The sequence below is a fragment of the Haliaeetus leucocephalus genome, unplaced genomic scaffold (genome assembly GCF_000737465.1).
Source record: "Haliaeetus leucocephalus isolate CR32 unplaced genomic scaffold, Haliaeetus_leucocephalus-4.0 Scaffold234, whole genome shotgun sequence".
Taxonomy (NCBI): domain Eukaryota; kingdom Metazoa; phylum Chordata; class Aves; order Accipitriformes; family Accipitridae; genus Haliaeetus; species Haliaeetus leucocephalus.
The window spans coordinates 575,897-589,662 of NW_010972670.1; the positions used below are offsets into that span (position 1 = coordinate 575,897).

General features: G+C 36.8%; 1 protein-coding gene across 13 annotated transcripts in view; it reads left to right on the forward strand.

Moving 5' to 3' along the window:
- The window catches only part of ATP2C1 (ATPase, Ca++ transporting, type 2C, member 1), a 53,824-nt gene that overhangs the window by 14,749 nt on the left and 25,309 nt on the right, over positions 1-13,766 (forward strand). For 12 of the 13 annotated variants that reach the window (XR_774377.1, XM_010567988.1, XM_010567990.1 and 9 more), the window contains 7 exons: positions 1,745-1,855; positions 2,744-2,860; positions 4,448-4,537; positions 7,350-7,385; positions 8,300-8,361; positions 8,731-8,839; positions 12,275-12,430. Coding sequence is in view for 12 of the 13 variants with exons in the window: in XM_010567988.1 (XP_010566290.1) it covers positions 1,745-1,855; positions 2,744-2,860; positions 4,448-4,537; positions 7,350-7,385; positions 8,300-8,361; positions 8,731-8,839; positions 12,275-12,430 (681 nt within the window). In the remaining variant the exon portion in view is untranslated. The remainder of the gene's footprint in view (positions 1-1,744; positions 1,856-2,743; positions 2,861-4,447; positions 4,538-7,349; positions 7,386-8,299; positions 8,362-8,730; positions 8,840-12,274; positions 12,431-13,766) is intronic. The other variant, XM_010567999.1, reaches the window with a different exon arrangement.

Here is a 13,766-nt window from a genome sequence, read left to right on the forward strand (position 1 = left end):
CTTTGGAAATGATAACTTGCTAGATAATTTTTGTAGATGTATGTATTTACAGTGTATAATAATGTGTATTCACTATCATTTTTAAAGATTACTTACATCAGTGTATATACTTAAGTTTTTTATGAGTACCTAATCAATGCTAAAGCGTGTGTAAGTCACATACTTCGTAATACTCTCAAAATTTGACCACAGACTTTCCAATTCTGGTCTTTTAATGATGCATCTGTGCAGAGATTAGTAAAGAACAAAACAAAGCTCTTTGACTGGAATGAAATATGGGAACTGGAGTGGAGGTGTGGCAGAACTGCCATTCTTGGCCCTTGCTGAGCTGTGCTCCTGCAGCCCAGCTGCTCAGTCCCACTGGCTTCAGGCTGCAGAAAGCTGAGTGGGGCCCAAGGGGCTTCCCCTCTTTGGAGGCCAGTAAACACATTGTTAAGGTGCAGTTTTTTAATCTGCTATCTACCCTGCCCAAGAGCTCAAACCCACACCTCCTATTGCCCTGCCTTTCATCTTGTTCTCTAGACCTGCTTTCTTAGAACTACAGTGAAGGGGGAAGTCTTGTTTGTTTACTGTTTCACTAGCAACTACATGGCAAGTATAGAGAGTTTCCAAGGGTTTCTCGTGAAAGTGTGTGGGTTCTAACTGTAGCACTTTCACCTTTTGTTCATTGGTCCCTTGAGCCCCTGGGATGAAGTCTTTGTGGAGTCTATTTACATAAGCAGCTAGAAAAACAAATATTGAGTTGAATTAATCTCAGCTATCGTATTTGAGTATATGACAAACAGCATGCAGTATAGAAAATGAAGATTGTCATACCTTTTTTAGGGCATAAAAATGCTGGAATCTTTTAATGTATTGTCATCTTGAGGTACTTTATCTTATATTTTAAGTCTCACCATCCATAAAGGAGATTTATACAAGACAGTAATTATTTCTTAAAGCATAAAACCGCTTACGCACATTCTGTGCAAGTATAATGGGAAAACCATTTCTGTGGCATGCACGTTTGCATGTTAGGTGTCTTCCAGTTAATGGAAGGGGGTTGTGTGTGTGTCATGATGGATGAGATATTAATTGTGGGTGCAGTAAGATAGTGAGGGAGAAGAAAGTATCACTTCAGCTTCTCATTTAATAAGCATGAATTCAGAAACTCTGAAGCTTCATTAAATATTAAAGCAGTGCTGAGCTGTATGATCAATGTTGCTGTTGTGCTCTTCTGCAGTTCACAAAATTTTAACTTCCTAAAGTTATGGGAAAACATTACTTTATAGCATTGGCTTGAAGCTTTTGTACTGTAGTCAAGTTTTGTGACTTCACTTGCATGTGTGTTCTTGTTGGAGGTTTTCTTAATGTTGTTTCTCCTCTCTTTGTGCACAAGAAAATATAAATAGGCCTGCTTAGACCATCTTCATTAATGAGTAGAAAGTAGAGGCAGGGAGTGAAATTTATCTGGAGTGGTTACTTTCTGACCAGGTGTTGGTGATAATGAGCTAAAGGATTATAAATATATTTAACTGTTATGATCTTTGTCATCACTGAACCTGTCGTTACAAACATTAGTCTTCAGTTGCATGCCCAGTATTTTCTTTTATTATTGCATATGATACTGCATGAAAATAAGCTGAATTGTAGATTTTTTTTTTAAAGTGCAATGGTTATTAAAAACTACCTTTTAATGGCATTAATACTGCATTGTTCTGGTATATTTTGTTTGAAATGAAATGACTTTGTTTTTGTTTTTTAGGTTGCACGTCTTCAAAAAATTCCTGATGGTGACAATGAGACAATGATTCCTGTACTGTCTTCAAAAAAAGCAAGTGAATTGCCAGTTGATGAAGTAGCAAGCATTCTGCAAGTAAGTGATTTTGCATCTCTTAAGAATGTGCTGATGTTACCAAATAATAAGTTTTTCTTAAGGACAGATTCTGTCATTGGAAGTCTATGCATTGTCATGCAGTTTGATATTAGCTATTGATTTTTAAATTGTTACTTCAAATGCTCTAATCTCTAATGTTTTCAAAGAAATCGGGTGTTTGGAGGGGGGATGAGATTCAGCTTGAAAATGTTTGGATTTCTGTGTGCTTTGAAGATTGCTTTTTGTTAATAAAAATGTTAGAGTCAATCTTCCTATAAAATTCTGTTCTGTTTTTCATAGCTACTGCTTCGGTTTCTCTAAGGAATCCTTAATTTATTTTGGTAGCCTCCATTTTAAGTGGAGGAACAGGATTGAGAAAGCTACCCATTGACAGATTTATGAACCATTGAATCGGTTAATTTTCATGATCGATGGTCTTTTTTCATTTTCTGTATGCTTGACTGCTTGAGGAGTACACCATGATAAATGTTCATCCCTGACAACTCAAGACTTTGAAGCTATTGCTGTCATTTGGCTGAGTAACTGAGCTCCTGACATAACCCTCAAGAGTCTGAACTATGCCCACAGTTTGGCTTGTTGAAGAGTTTTCTGCAGGGAAGATCAGTCATTTAGAGATGTCAAACATCATCTGCTTCTGTAGTTCTTCTGTGAATTTTTTTGTTGAATCTCTTAAGTAGTGCCAAATTGAGTTCTAAAATAGTAGTTAGTTAGCTTTTATTGTCATACAAACATTAGTACCAAGCTTGTCTTTCTGATGTTGGCCAAATTTGTATAATCTAAGGCTATATGTTTTGGGGTTGGAATTTATTGGAAGTCTAGCTTATCAGTGCAATTGCTGACTGTGTTATTCTTTGCATATTTTAATAGGCTAATCTTCAGAATGGCTTAAAAAACTGTGAAGTTTGTCATAGACGAGCATTCCATGGATGGAATGAATTTGATATTAGTGAAGATGAACCATTGTGGAAAAAATATATTTCCCAGGTTAAGATTTTTGTCCTTTCTGCTTTTTTATTTTAATACTTGTCAGTAGTTTTGCTCTTTATTGCTTGATTTTTTTGTGTGCACGAACGTACTCTGGGGAAAAGTGGGGAAACGCTAGTAGAAGAGGAATTGCAACTTCTATAACTTATATCTAATTTACCTATTGAAAAAGCTTTTTATTTAGGTACATGCCAGTGTTTTAATTACATGATTTGTTCTTGATTGTATGTTCATAACTAGCCTGAGGGCTGGAGAAGCAGAATAAAGTTCCCTGTAGGCAAAGACTTGAGCATGAATCACACTAAGGTCAAACATAAATGCATATGTCTGTTGCTAAATATTTAAAGGGAACATGAAGTATTAATAACTTGATAGACAAAGGAAATTTTAAAAAGCAAACCCACTGCCTTTGAACTGAGGTTGGAGGTGGGACCAGCCTTGATTCTGGTGTTAAGCAGAACTGGCAACAGTCAAGTGTGAATTGTTTTCCTATCAGTGTGATTTATTTTATTTGTATATATATATGTGTGTGTGTGTGACCATGTACAACTACTCAAAATGGTGTGAAAGTGTCACTGCTTCCTCCTGCCTACCCCTTCCATCACCCAGCTACACAAGATATTTACAGCAAATTTTCACACAGAAGATTTTTCTAATGAATTTGACCAAAACTGTTTTAACACTACAATGTTTCCTGTACCTTGTCTGAGCAGTGCAGTTAAGTTCCAGAGTAAACCCTGAAGTGATAGATGGTTAATTCTAGAGAAACTGTTTTGCTCGGGAGTGATTAAAAAGATATTCAGTGCTCTGCTGATGTTAACAGTGGGAACATCATCACATACTAGCTCTCCTCTGGCATTAATGCTTTATTTTCCCATGTGTAGTGTCAAATTAGTCAGATGCATCAGAATACTTCTAAAGCATATTATCCAAGTCTATTTTAGGTAGGATTTATTAAGACACATATTTGCTTTGAATGTGCTTATGTGCTTTTAGAATGTTCTTCACTTTAACTGTAGGAATGTTATTTTTTGTAACATTTCTCAAAAAAAATGACCATGTGAGCAACCAGCTGTCATGTAGAAGCAAGATCCTATATTATTTTAGCCTTAGAAATCTGAAGAAAGCATATGATCTAAAAGGAAAACTTGTATCTTGTAAAACAAGAAATCATGAACTGAAAGTTAGGAAATAGATTGCTGCCTTGCTAGTGATCAGTTGCTGGGAAGAAGATAAGCCTGTTATGTCGAAGACATTTTGAATATATTTCAGGCTTCTATTTGTATGTTTAAATGCAGTATAAACAAATATAAGAGATTATTCTTTTTGTCTTAATGTGAATCAAGAAATGTAAGAAACATTTTTTTCCTGTTATGTATTGAACATGGTCTGTTCAAGGTCTTTATTAAAAAAACCCAAACTTAAGTAAACATCTGAACTGTATAGAGTCAGATTTCTTTGCACTGGTAGGTTAGAAATAGTTTAATTATAGAATAATATGTTACAAAAATAGGTGTGCTTTGAGGGGTAGATAAAATGGTCTTTCTGTCAAGAGTATTGCTGAATTACTGTTCTGTTTTGTTTCAGTTTAAAAATCCCCTTATTATGCTTCTTCTGGCATCTGCAGTCATCAGTGTTTTAATGCATCAGTTTGATGATGCTGTCAGCATCACTGTGGTAAGGAACTAAAATTTTATCTTTGTTGGGAGCACTTCACAATGTGTGATGACATGTACTTTCAACATCACGTGAATGCCAATGTGGGTTGGGATCACTTGATTCTAATTAATGAATTTTATTTGTATGCTGTCATTAAATCTGTTTAGTTTGACTGGCTTTTGTTGTTTTGTTTTTTTTTCTTGACTTGATAGCAGTATTACATATCAAAATACATTAACTAATAATTACCTGGCTGCATCTTATATCTTTACTCTTTCATTGGTTAAAATGCCTGTCTTTAGGTTCAGAGGAGCAATTTTTGGTGTCTTCTATGTAATTTTTATCTTAAATTATGCTTTAGTTTCAAATTGAAAGCAACATTAAGCCTTCTGTGAATTTACTTGAAAGATGTAGTCTTTTAAAACATGAAAAAGAAATGTAACCTGAACTCTTTAGTAATAGCAGAAGGAAGATGGAATCTGAAATAATGCGGGTTTTTTTGGAGAAGTTTGCATTTCAACAGGGTGCTAAACTAGTGAGCCAAATATAGTACTGCTAAATATTTGTCATTGCGAATGACATAGAAGTAAATTATAATCCCTTTGACCTTTTTGGGGTGATAGGCGATAACTGAAAATTGGGATTTCTGTATGATCAGAGGCAAGTTGTAGCTGTTTTTTGTCTTGGCTGACCTCTGCGCACTCTACGTTGAGTTTTACTTTTGTAATTAAATCAAGGTAACTGGAGGTTTGCTCCTAACTCCTCTAATTCTTTAGAAAGAATAGGTTTCTTTGGAAGATAAACTATGTGGCTTCTTTAAGAAAAAAACATGCAATTTTGAATTTGAGTATAGTGTTAGTTTGGAATCGTCTGCTGTGTTCCTAAGTTGGATTTAGGTAAATTATTGTATTATGAAATGTATTTAATTATTGTGTCTGAAAGTTGAATTATTTCATGTTTTCTCCTTGGTTAGTGCCCTTAAGTCTATTTCCTAACACTCTTGAGCAAGGCAATGAGAAAAGAACAGGGCAGTTAGTGTAAAGGAGCAGTAATTTCTGCATTCTGTGCTGCAACCTGGGAAGGAATCTTTAACAGCCTTATGAACATTGGTAGAGATATCGTAAAATATGGAGAAAAAGTATCATTAAGATAAAGTTCGTCAATTGTGGGTTTTGTCTAACTTCCAACTAACCTACCATTTAGTCTTGTTATTAATGCCCACTTTATCACCTAGTGATTATTTGTTTTGCTTCATTTTCAGATGATAGGGCAATTTTTCTGTGGGTTTTTTCTTTTTTGGTGCTCAGAGCCTTAGCAACAAAACTAGCTTGCTGCTAAAGATCAGTGATATATATTTCTTCTGGTGGCAATGCTGGCTTGAGCAGCTTTTGCCATCTTCCTAGCTCTGCTGGTACAAATGTATTGTAAAACTTTTTGATCTGGACTGGGAACTAATGAAGATTTAAAAAAAAAATAAAATTATGTACCTTTTTCCATTTGGAGGATATTGGCTGCTTGATGCAATCCATTGCACATAAACACAAGCTGAGAGACTGATGTGAGGCTAGGAATGCAAAGCTGTATCAGGTAGCATGAACTGTAGAAGATAATATTGCCTCCAAAAGAAACACGTGTAGCTGTGGTGGAAATATTCCATGGAAAGATGGAATATATATAGTTACTTCCTAATATTCAGTTGGTGAGGCTAACATTATTATCACAAATAAGGCAGATTTACTGGATCTATCCTTGATTTAGTTAAGAGTTCAAGAGTTTTTCTCTTGCAAAATGGTAATATTGTGGTAATTTTTTAGTAGTTGCTGTGTGTGCTTTAAAGGCTTAATTAATAGCTGTTGTGTTATGGTTCTGTAAGAAATCAGTGTAACAACTCAATTTGAGTAACAAATTCAGTTAATGTAACAAAACAGAATTTGAGAGTGTAGTGAAGGGGAAGATGATACTTACTTTACATAAAATTGATCTTTGTTACTTTCTGTAATAAATTTCATTCATTCACTCAGTTTCACATCACATGCTTACAAGCCCCATGATGTTTATGTTGAAGTGTTGTGACCAGAATTGTATGTGATATGGGGGACTATGAAGACTTGCTATTGAGACCTTAGGACTTATCTTGGATTATTCCTAATGAGCAATTTTTTTTAGCTTTTTTTGTTTGGGATCTGTGGCATCTTGGCTGTTTGGGGTATACTCAATGTCCTGTCTCACTCCTTGGGAGTCTTGGGCTGAGATTCCTGAGTCTCGTCCTCTTCTTGTTCTCCTTGCTGGGATATTTTATGGCTCCAAACCTGTTCTTCAGCTTGCTACCTTAACTTTAGTTATCAGTTTATTCTTAGGTTTTTTTGTTATCTCATTATTTGAATGAAACCACATCTGTGATGCTCTATAGCAGTTAAAACTTCACTACTAACCTTTGTTCTGTTCCCAGAGAACACCATTCACGCTTAATTCAGACCAATTTTTCTATTCCTGTCGTGGATCTCTCTCTACTGCTGCCTCTTGCTCACTGTTTAGAAACACAGAGCAGAGGAAGTTTTTCTTCAAAATTGCTATCTAGTTATTAATCTTATTTTTAGTAAAATTAGTTATTGAGTTCTTCAGCATCACTGGAGCAGATATAGAAGCAATGCTGTTATCTATTTACAACAGACCCAAGGGATACTGAGTGATTTTGAGCATGAGAAAGATTGTTTCTAAATCATGTTGTTAATATGACTTAACAACTATGGCTGAGCAAAACCAAATATGATCGCTTACTTTCATGGCCATTTGGAATTTTTTTATCTCACCCACTTTTGTTTTCTTGCAGGCAATACTCATTGTTGTTACAGTTGCCTTTGTTCAGGTAAGACAGCTGTTGTCCAAATAAGATTATTGCTTTTATGTAAACTCTTCTATTTATAAGACTGAAGTAATTGTCTTGATGCATTGTGCTGTGAATGTTTGAGTAAAGAGCTCTGTGCTTTGATCCAAGTCTTTTGCCTTTTCTGAAGTGCATGATTTGTCCTGCTTTAACTACATTGACATTTATGCATCTATATCAGTATTATACTCAGCCATAAAAGAGTGCTTGTAAAGAAGCACTCAGAATAGACAGTGTAGAAGTACTTAAATATTTAACTTCTTATAAAATAGATTATGAAAATGTAGCTCTGGCTTTAATTTCGTACAGAAATTTAAAAAAAAAAAGTCTTTTAAGTAGTTTTCTAAGTCATAAAGTTGTTTTCATTCTGTAAATAGACAGCTTTACTCAGTGTGTGCCTAAATCAAAGTTACTTTGTGTTTGTGCTTTATATCTTTGTTTACCTTATTTCTGTAATCTGTTTATTGAGTTAGAGATGAGTTGTGTTACCTTAGTTCTCCAGGGGCTAAGAGCATGAAAACAATGGTTTTGGTACTAACTTGTTAAACTGTAGAATTTACTCATGTGTCTGATCCCTGAGTTTAGAAGCATTACTGCAAGTATTACAAAGACCTGAAGATACTGAAGGAAAATGCAAAGGACCTCTGCTATTCTTTCAGAAGAAACGCATGTAGGCAAATCTGTAAATTTTTCAGTGTTTGGACCATATTTGCTTTTTAAAGTATCTAATATAGAACTGTTGAAAAGTATCTCTTATCTGCTTGTTTGCAATATTACTTTAATACAGCTTTACTAATAAGATGAATTTCGGCGGATGTGGATGTATCTTACTGTTTTTTAACTTTTGCCTGTTTTAAAAAGTATTATCTGCTTTATTTTTTTTAATTTGTCTGCAGGAGTACAGATCAGAAAAATCTCTTGAAGAGCTTAGTAAACTTGTGCCTCCAGAATGTCATTGGTATGTAATTATCTGTCCTTTCAGTTCTAAATTAAGTAATTTTAAGTTTAATCTGAAATGAGTAAATCAAAAAGATTTTACTGAACTTACTGTCTTTCTGTCAAGCTCTTATGCTGACATAGAACATGCTTTGCTTTTGCTCATTTTAAAGATTGCTTTATGAGCTTAAAAATTACTCCACATTGTTGCTTCTCTGAACCCTTCAAATGATGTTACTGATGTGTAACTTCTAAGAAATAAGCTGTAAATTAGAAATGGTATTTTGCCGAAACCAGTAACATTGCAATGCACAGTCAACCACGTGAATGCTTTTCTCAGATGAAATGCCAGAGGATACATTCTTTTTGCTCTTCATGTTTCTACCTACAGTGTACGAGAAGGTAGAGTGGAACATACACTTGCAAGAGATTTAGTCCCAGGTGATACAGTCTGCTTGTCAGTTGGAGACAGAGTCCCGGCTGATCTACGATTATTTGAGGTATATACCTACTATTGCTTTAATATTTATTAACTTTTCTTTTAGTGGGAGAGAGGGGAAAAGAAGATAGCCACTGAATACTGAAGTGCGTTAAGTGTTATTGTTTGGAATTCACAACTATTTTGATAGAAATTTTGAATTAATTACTTTCCAAATGTGATTGTGCATTCTTAACAATATATGTAGCTTCTTATTGTAGGACATGAGAGGAAAGAATTTTCCAATTTTATGTAGTAATGCATTCTTGAAAACTTTAGTTGAGTACTTGTGGTTTAACCCCAGCCGGCAGCTAAGCACCATGCAGTTGCTCACTCAGTCCAACCCACCCAATGGGATAGGGGAGAGGATTAAAAAAAAAAGTAAAACTCTTGGGTTGAGATAAAGACAGTTTAATAGGACAGAGAGGAATAAAATGATGATGATGATAATGATGCTAAAAGAATTGGAATATACTAAACAAGTGATGCACAATGCAATTGCTCACCGCTCACTGACAGATGCCCAGTTAGTTCCCCAGCTGTGATCTGCGCCCTGCTCCCTCCTCCCTGCTCCCCACCCCCCCCCGCCCACTCACCCCAGTTTATATACTGGACATGACATCACATGGTATGGAATACCCCTTTGGCCAGTTTGAGTCAGCTGTCCTGGCTGTGTCCCCTCCCAACTTCTTGTGCCTCTCCAGCCTTCTTGCTGGCTGGCCATGAGAAGCTGAAAAATTCTTGACTTAGTATAAACACTGCTTAGCAACAACTAAAAACATCAGTGTGCTATCACATTATTATTGTACTAAATCCAAAACATAACAATATACCAGCTACTAGAAAGAAAATTAACTCTATACCAGCTGAAACCGGACAGTACTTTCACAATATGTTTAACATTGAGGAAAAATGATTGTTTTCAGTCCGAATGATAAGATTTTTTTGGCAACTGGTTGCAGATGTCTGGAGTCTTTATTTGCATTAATCTTTAGGGTATAGTTTCAGTGTTCTCTGATAATGGAATATTATAAAAAATTAATTGTGAAATTGTGCCAGTGTAATCTTTTTCTCTCTGACACTTTTTCATCAGTGTGTTTGTAACATTAGCACTGCTGGAAGTGCTTGAGTTGAAGCAATAGCACTATAATAGTACTTGCAGATTCTCTAAAAATAAAGTGGAATTTATTTATATTCATCTTGCTTATTTTGATTTTGGTTGAATAATGTTGTGTTACTTTTCTGTCAGATTGGGCATCCTCGGGTTGCCCAATATCTGTGTTATCTATCACATTAAAGTAATATATTGATATGATGAGCTATATCCAGTATATCCATGGTTGATGCTGGATTAATCAGTGTTCATTTTATAGACAAAGCCTAAACGAGCTAGTTTCTGAGACAAATTCATGGTACTCTTGAGAAATTTGCCTGGATCGTATGTTGTTAGCCCCTATAGTGTAGTTAGTACTTAAGTGGGTTTGTTTTTTGTGACTGCAAATGCTTTCTCCTTCCCTCAGCAATTGTATAGTCTCTGCACTGATATGAAACTGCTCTTGCAGCAGTGTCTTTCTTGCTCATAAGCTTATAGTATGCTGTGATAGCAGCATGCTTGAATGTCTTATAAAAGAAAGCAGAAACGGAATTGGAAGTTGCTCAGCTGTCTGTAGCCCTACACCAGATGAAAATTTGTGCCATCCTTATCTCAACTACTCTTGCAGATCATTTGATAATAAGAGCATGTCATCTTATTTTCATCTTGTCTTTATTGGGCATTGTTATGGGGTGGTGGGTTTTAAAAAAAAAATTATATGTGATCATCTTTTCAGAGAAAGAACTAGATCTCTTTTGCATATTCTGATTGATGCTGTCCTAGAAAATTGTAGAAATGCTAATTAGGCACTGTTTACTTTCTGAAGCCTTTCATATATGTGAGAAGAAGTTTCTTCACTGGTCTAACCTTGCAGGGGCAATCTGGTTTTCCAGAATGTATTTGAAGACCTTTTCTGGACTGATTTTTCTATATGTTAATGAGTAGCCCATCAAGTTTTATAGTAGTCTTCCCTAAAGCCAGAATATTACATCAAGAACTAACATACCTATAACAGTGTAGACTTTAAACACAGTTCCTTTTGGTAGTGCTGATAAATGTTTCAGAGCTCATGGCTAAATCTCAACAGTAGCAAAGCGGCATCTTCATCCTGTTTCAGCTTGGAGTTTGAGGAATACATCACAAATACAAAATTACTATAGAACTTTCTGGAGGTAATCATTCTTTATGGCTTTGATTGAAAGATTCCTTGCAGGTTTTGGCAAGTGTCCCTTTTCCTTTACTTTTTGATCTAGCAGCCTGTGTTCATTTTGTTGTCCAGCTAGAACTGGAGTGCATCAGAATTATCATGCCACTTAAAAAAACCAAACCAAAAACACTGAAAAATCCTCAGCTCAAACTCAGAGTGATCTGCTATAGTGTGGTGGTGCAGAGTGTAATGTAACTGATTCTTGTTTACTCCTTGTAAGTGATATCATTTCAAAGAGTTTTGGCAATTGAGTTTTATTATGCATCCTTTAACACTGTTTTTCTTGAGAAGATTATCTTGAAATTTAGTGATATGGTCACTAATAGTGACCATATATATACTTTATACTTTTTAATAATGCAAAATTATTTTACTTAAATTTTGTGAGCAGAATTTTATAATTCAGGCTTTGGCTCTGTTCAAGACCCATTAAAGTCTTCGTACATTAAGATGTATAAAGCGACGTCAGCTGGGGAAAGACATTTCTCTTTATTTTATATGTTGATAAGTTATTTTTTGGTTTAGATTATATGTATAGAACACATTTTATTTTCTTCAGCTGGTTAACAGAGAATCATGAATTTTTAGCTTTTTCTTCTCTAACTGCCCCTACGTGCTTCCAACAAACTACAAAAATAAAACCTAAACCAAAAAAAAGGCAGTTTCTGTTCCTCTAGTCCATGCGGCTGTTGCCTGAATAGCATTTTTCCTATAGAGAATTTGTGAACAAAAAACACTGTATGAAATAAGCTTCTTGTTAGTGAGTTCTTAATGGACCATGATAGGAGGAAGCGGACAGAGGAAGAGTTGAGAGGATAGTATGTATGTGCACTTGTATTCCCAGTCAATTATTCCGTTTGGTGACAGAATGCATCACAGTTGCAATCTCTTGAATGTTTTATAGAAAAACAAACATGAACATAAAATTATGAGTAAAATTTGACTCTTCAAAGTGTGAGCTTGTTGCATTGCTGCAGTATTCTGTAGGAGTGCTTGTTGCTTTGTTGATCCTTAAAATATAGTTGATATGGACATGGCTTCTTAACCATATGAATAAATTGGATATATTTTTAATGGTCAAAACTGGGAAACTTATATTAACACTTACAACTACTTACAAAAGATTGCCATGCTTTTTATCTATTTTGTTTTCAAAGGCTGTGGACCTTTCTATCGATGAATCCAGTCTTACGGGTGAGACAGCTCCTTGCTCTAAATCTACAGCTCCTCAGCCAGCAGCAACCAATGGAGACCTTACTTCTAGGAGCAATATTGCTTTCATGGGAACACTGGTCAGATGTGGAAAAGCAAAGGTACAAGGGGAGGGCAGGGACAGGTGACATTATAGTGGGGGTCTGCTACAGGCCATCCAAACAGGAAGACTGAGCGGATGAGGCCCTCATACAGACAGATAGGAGCAAGCCCCATGTTCACAAGCCCTGGCCCTCATGGGTGACCTCAACCACCCCAGTCTGTTGGAGGGACAACACAGCAGACCATAAGCAATCCAGGAGGTTCCTGGAATGCATTGATGACAACTTCCTTCTCTAAGTAATAGAGGAGCCAACGAGGAGAGGTGCTATGCTGGACCTTGCTCTCACCAACCAGGAGGGGCTGGTGGGAAATGTGAAGCTCAAGGGCAGCCTTGGCTGCAGTGACCATGAAATGGTGGAGTTCAAGATCCTTAGGGCAGTGAGGAGGGCGCACAGCAAGCTCGCTACCCTGGACTTCAAGAGAGCAGATTTTGGCCTCTTCAGGCATCTGCTTGGTAGAGTACCATGGGATGAAGAGGGGCCCAAGAAAGCTGGTTAATATTCAAGGGTCACCTCCTCCAAGCTCAGGAGCAATGCATCCCAACAAAGAGGAAGTCAGGCAAAAACACCAGGAGCCCTGTGTGGATGAACAAGGGGCTCCTGGACAAACTCAAACACGAAAAGGAAGCCCTACAGAGGGTGGAAGCAAGGACAGGTAGCCTGGGAGGAATACAGAGAAATTTCTGAGGAGCCAGGGAACAGGTTAGGAAAGCGAAAGCCCCAGTAGAATTAAATCTGGCCAGGGATGTAAAGGGCAACAAGAAAAGCTTCTATAGGTATGTTGGTGATAAAAATGGGAAAATGCGGGCCCTCTCTGGACAGAAACAGGAGACCTGGTTACCTGGGACGTGGACAAGGCTGAGGTACTCGGTGACTTTTTTGCCTCAGTCTTCACTGGCAAGTGCTCCAGCCACATCACCCAAGATGCAGAAGGCAGAGACTGGGAGAATGAAGAACTATCCACTGTAGGAGAAGATCATGTTTGAGACCATCTAAGGAACCTGAATGTGCACAAGTCCATGCGACCTGATATGATGCATCCATGGGTCCTCAGGGAACTGGCGGATGAAGTGGCTAAGCCACTGTCCATCATGTTTGAGAAGTCCTGGCAGTCTGGGGAAGTTCCTGCTGACTAGAAAAGGGGAAACATAACCCCCATTTTTAAAAAGGGCAAAAAGGAAGACCCAGGGAACTACAGGCCAGTCAGTCTCATCTCTGTGCCTGGCAAGATCATGGAGCAGATCTTCCTGGAAACTATGCTAAGGCACATGGAAAATAAGGAGGTGATTGGTGACAGCCAACATGGCTTCACTAAGGGCAAATTGTGCCTGACAAA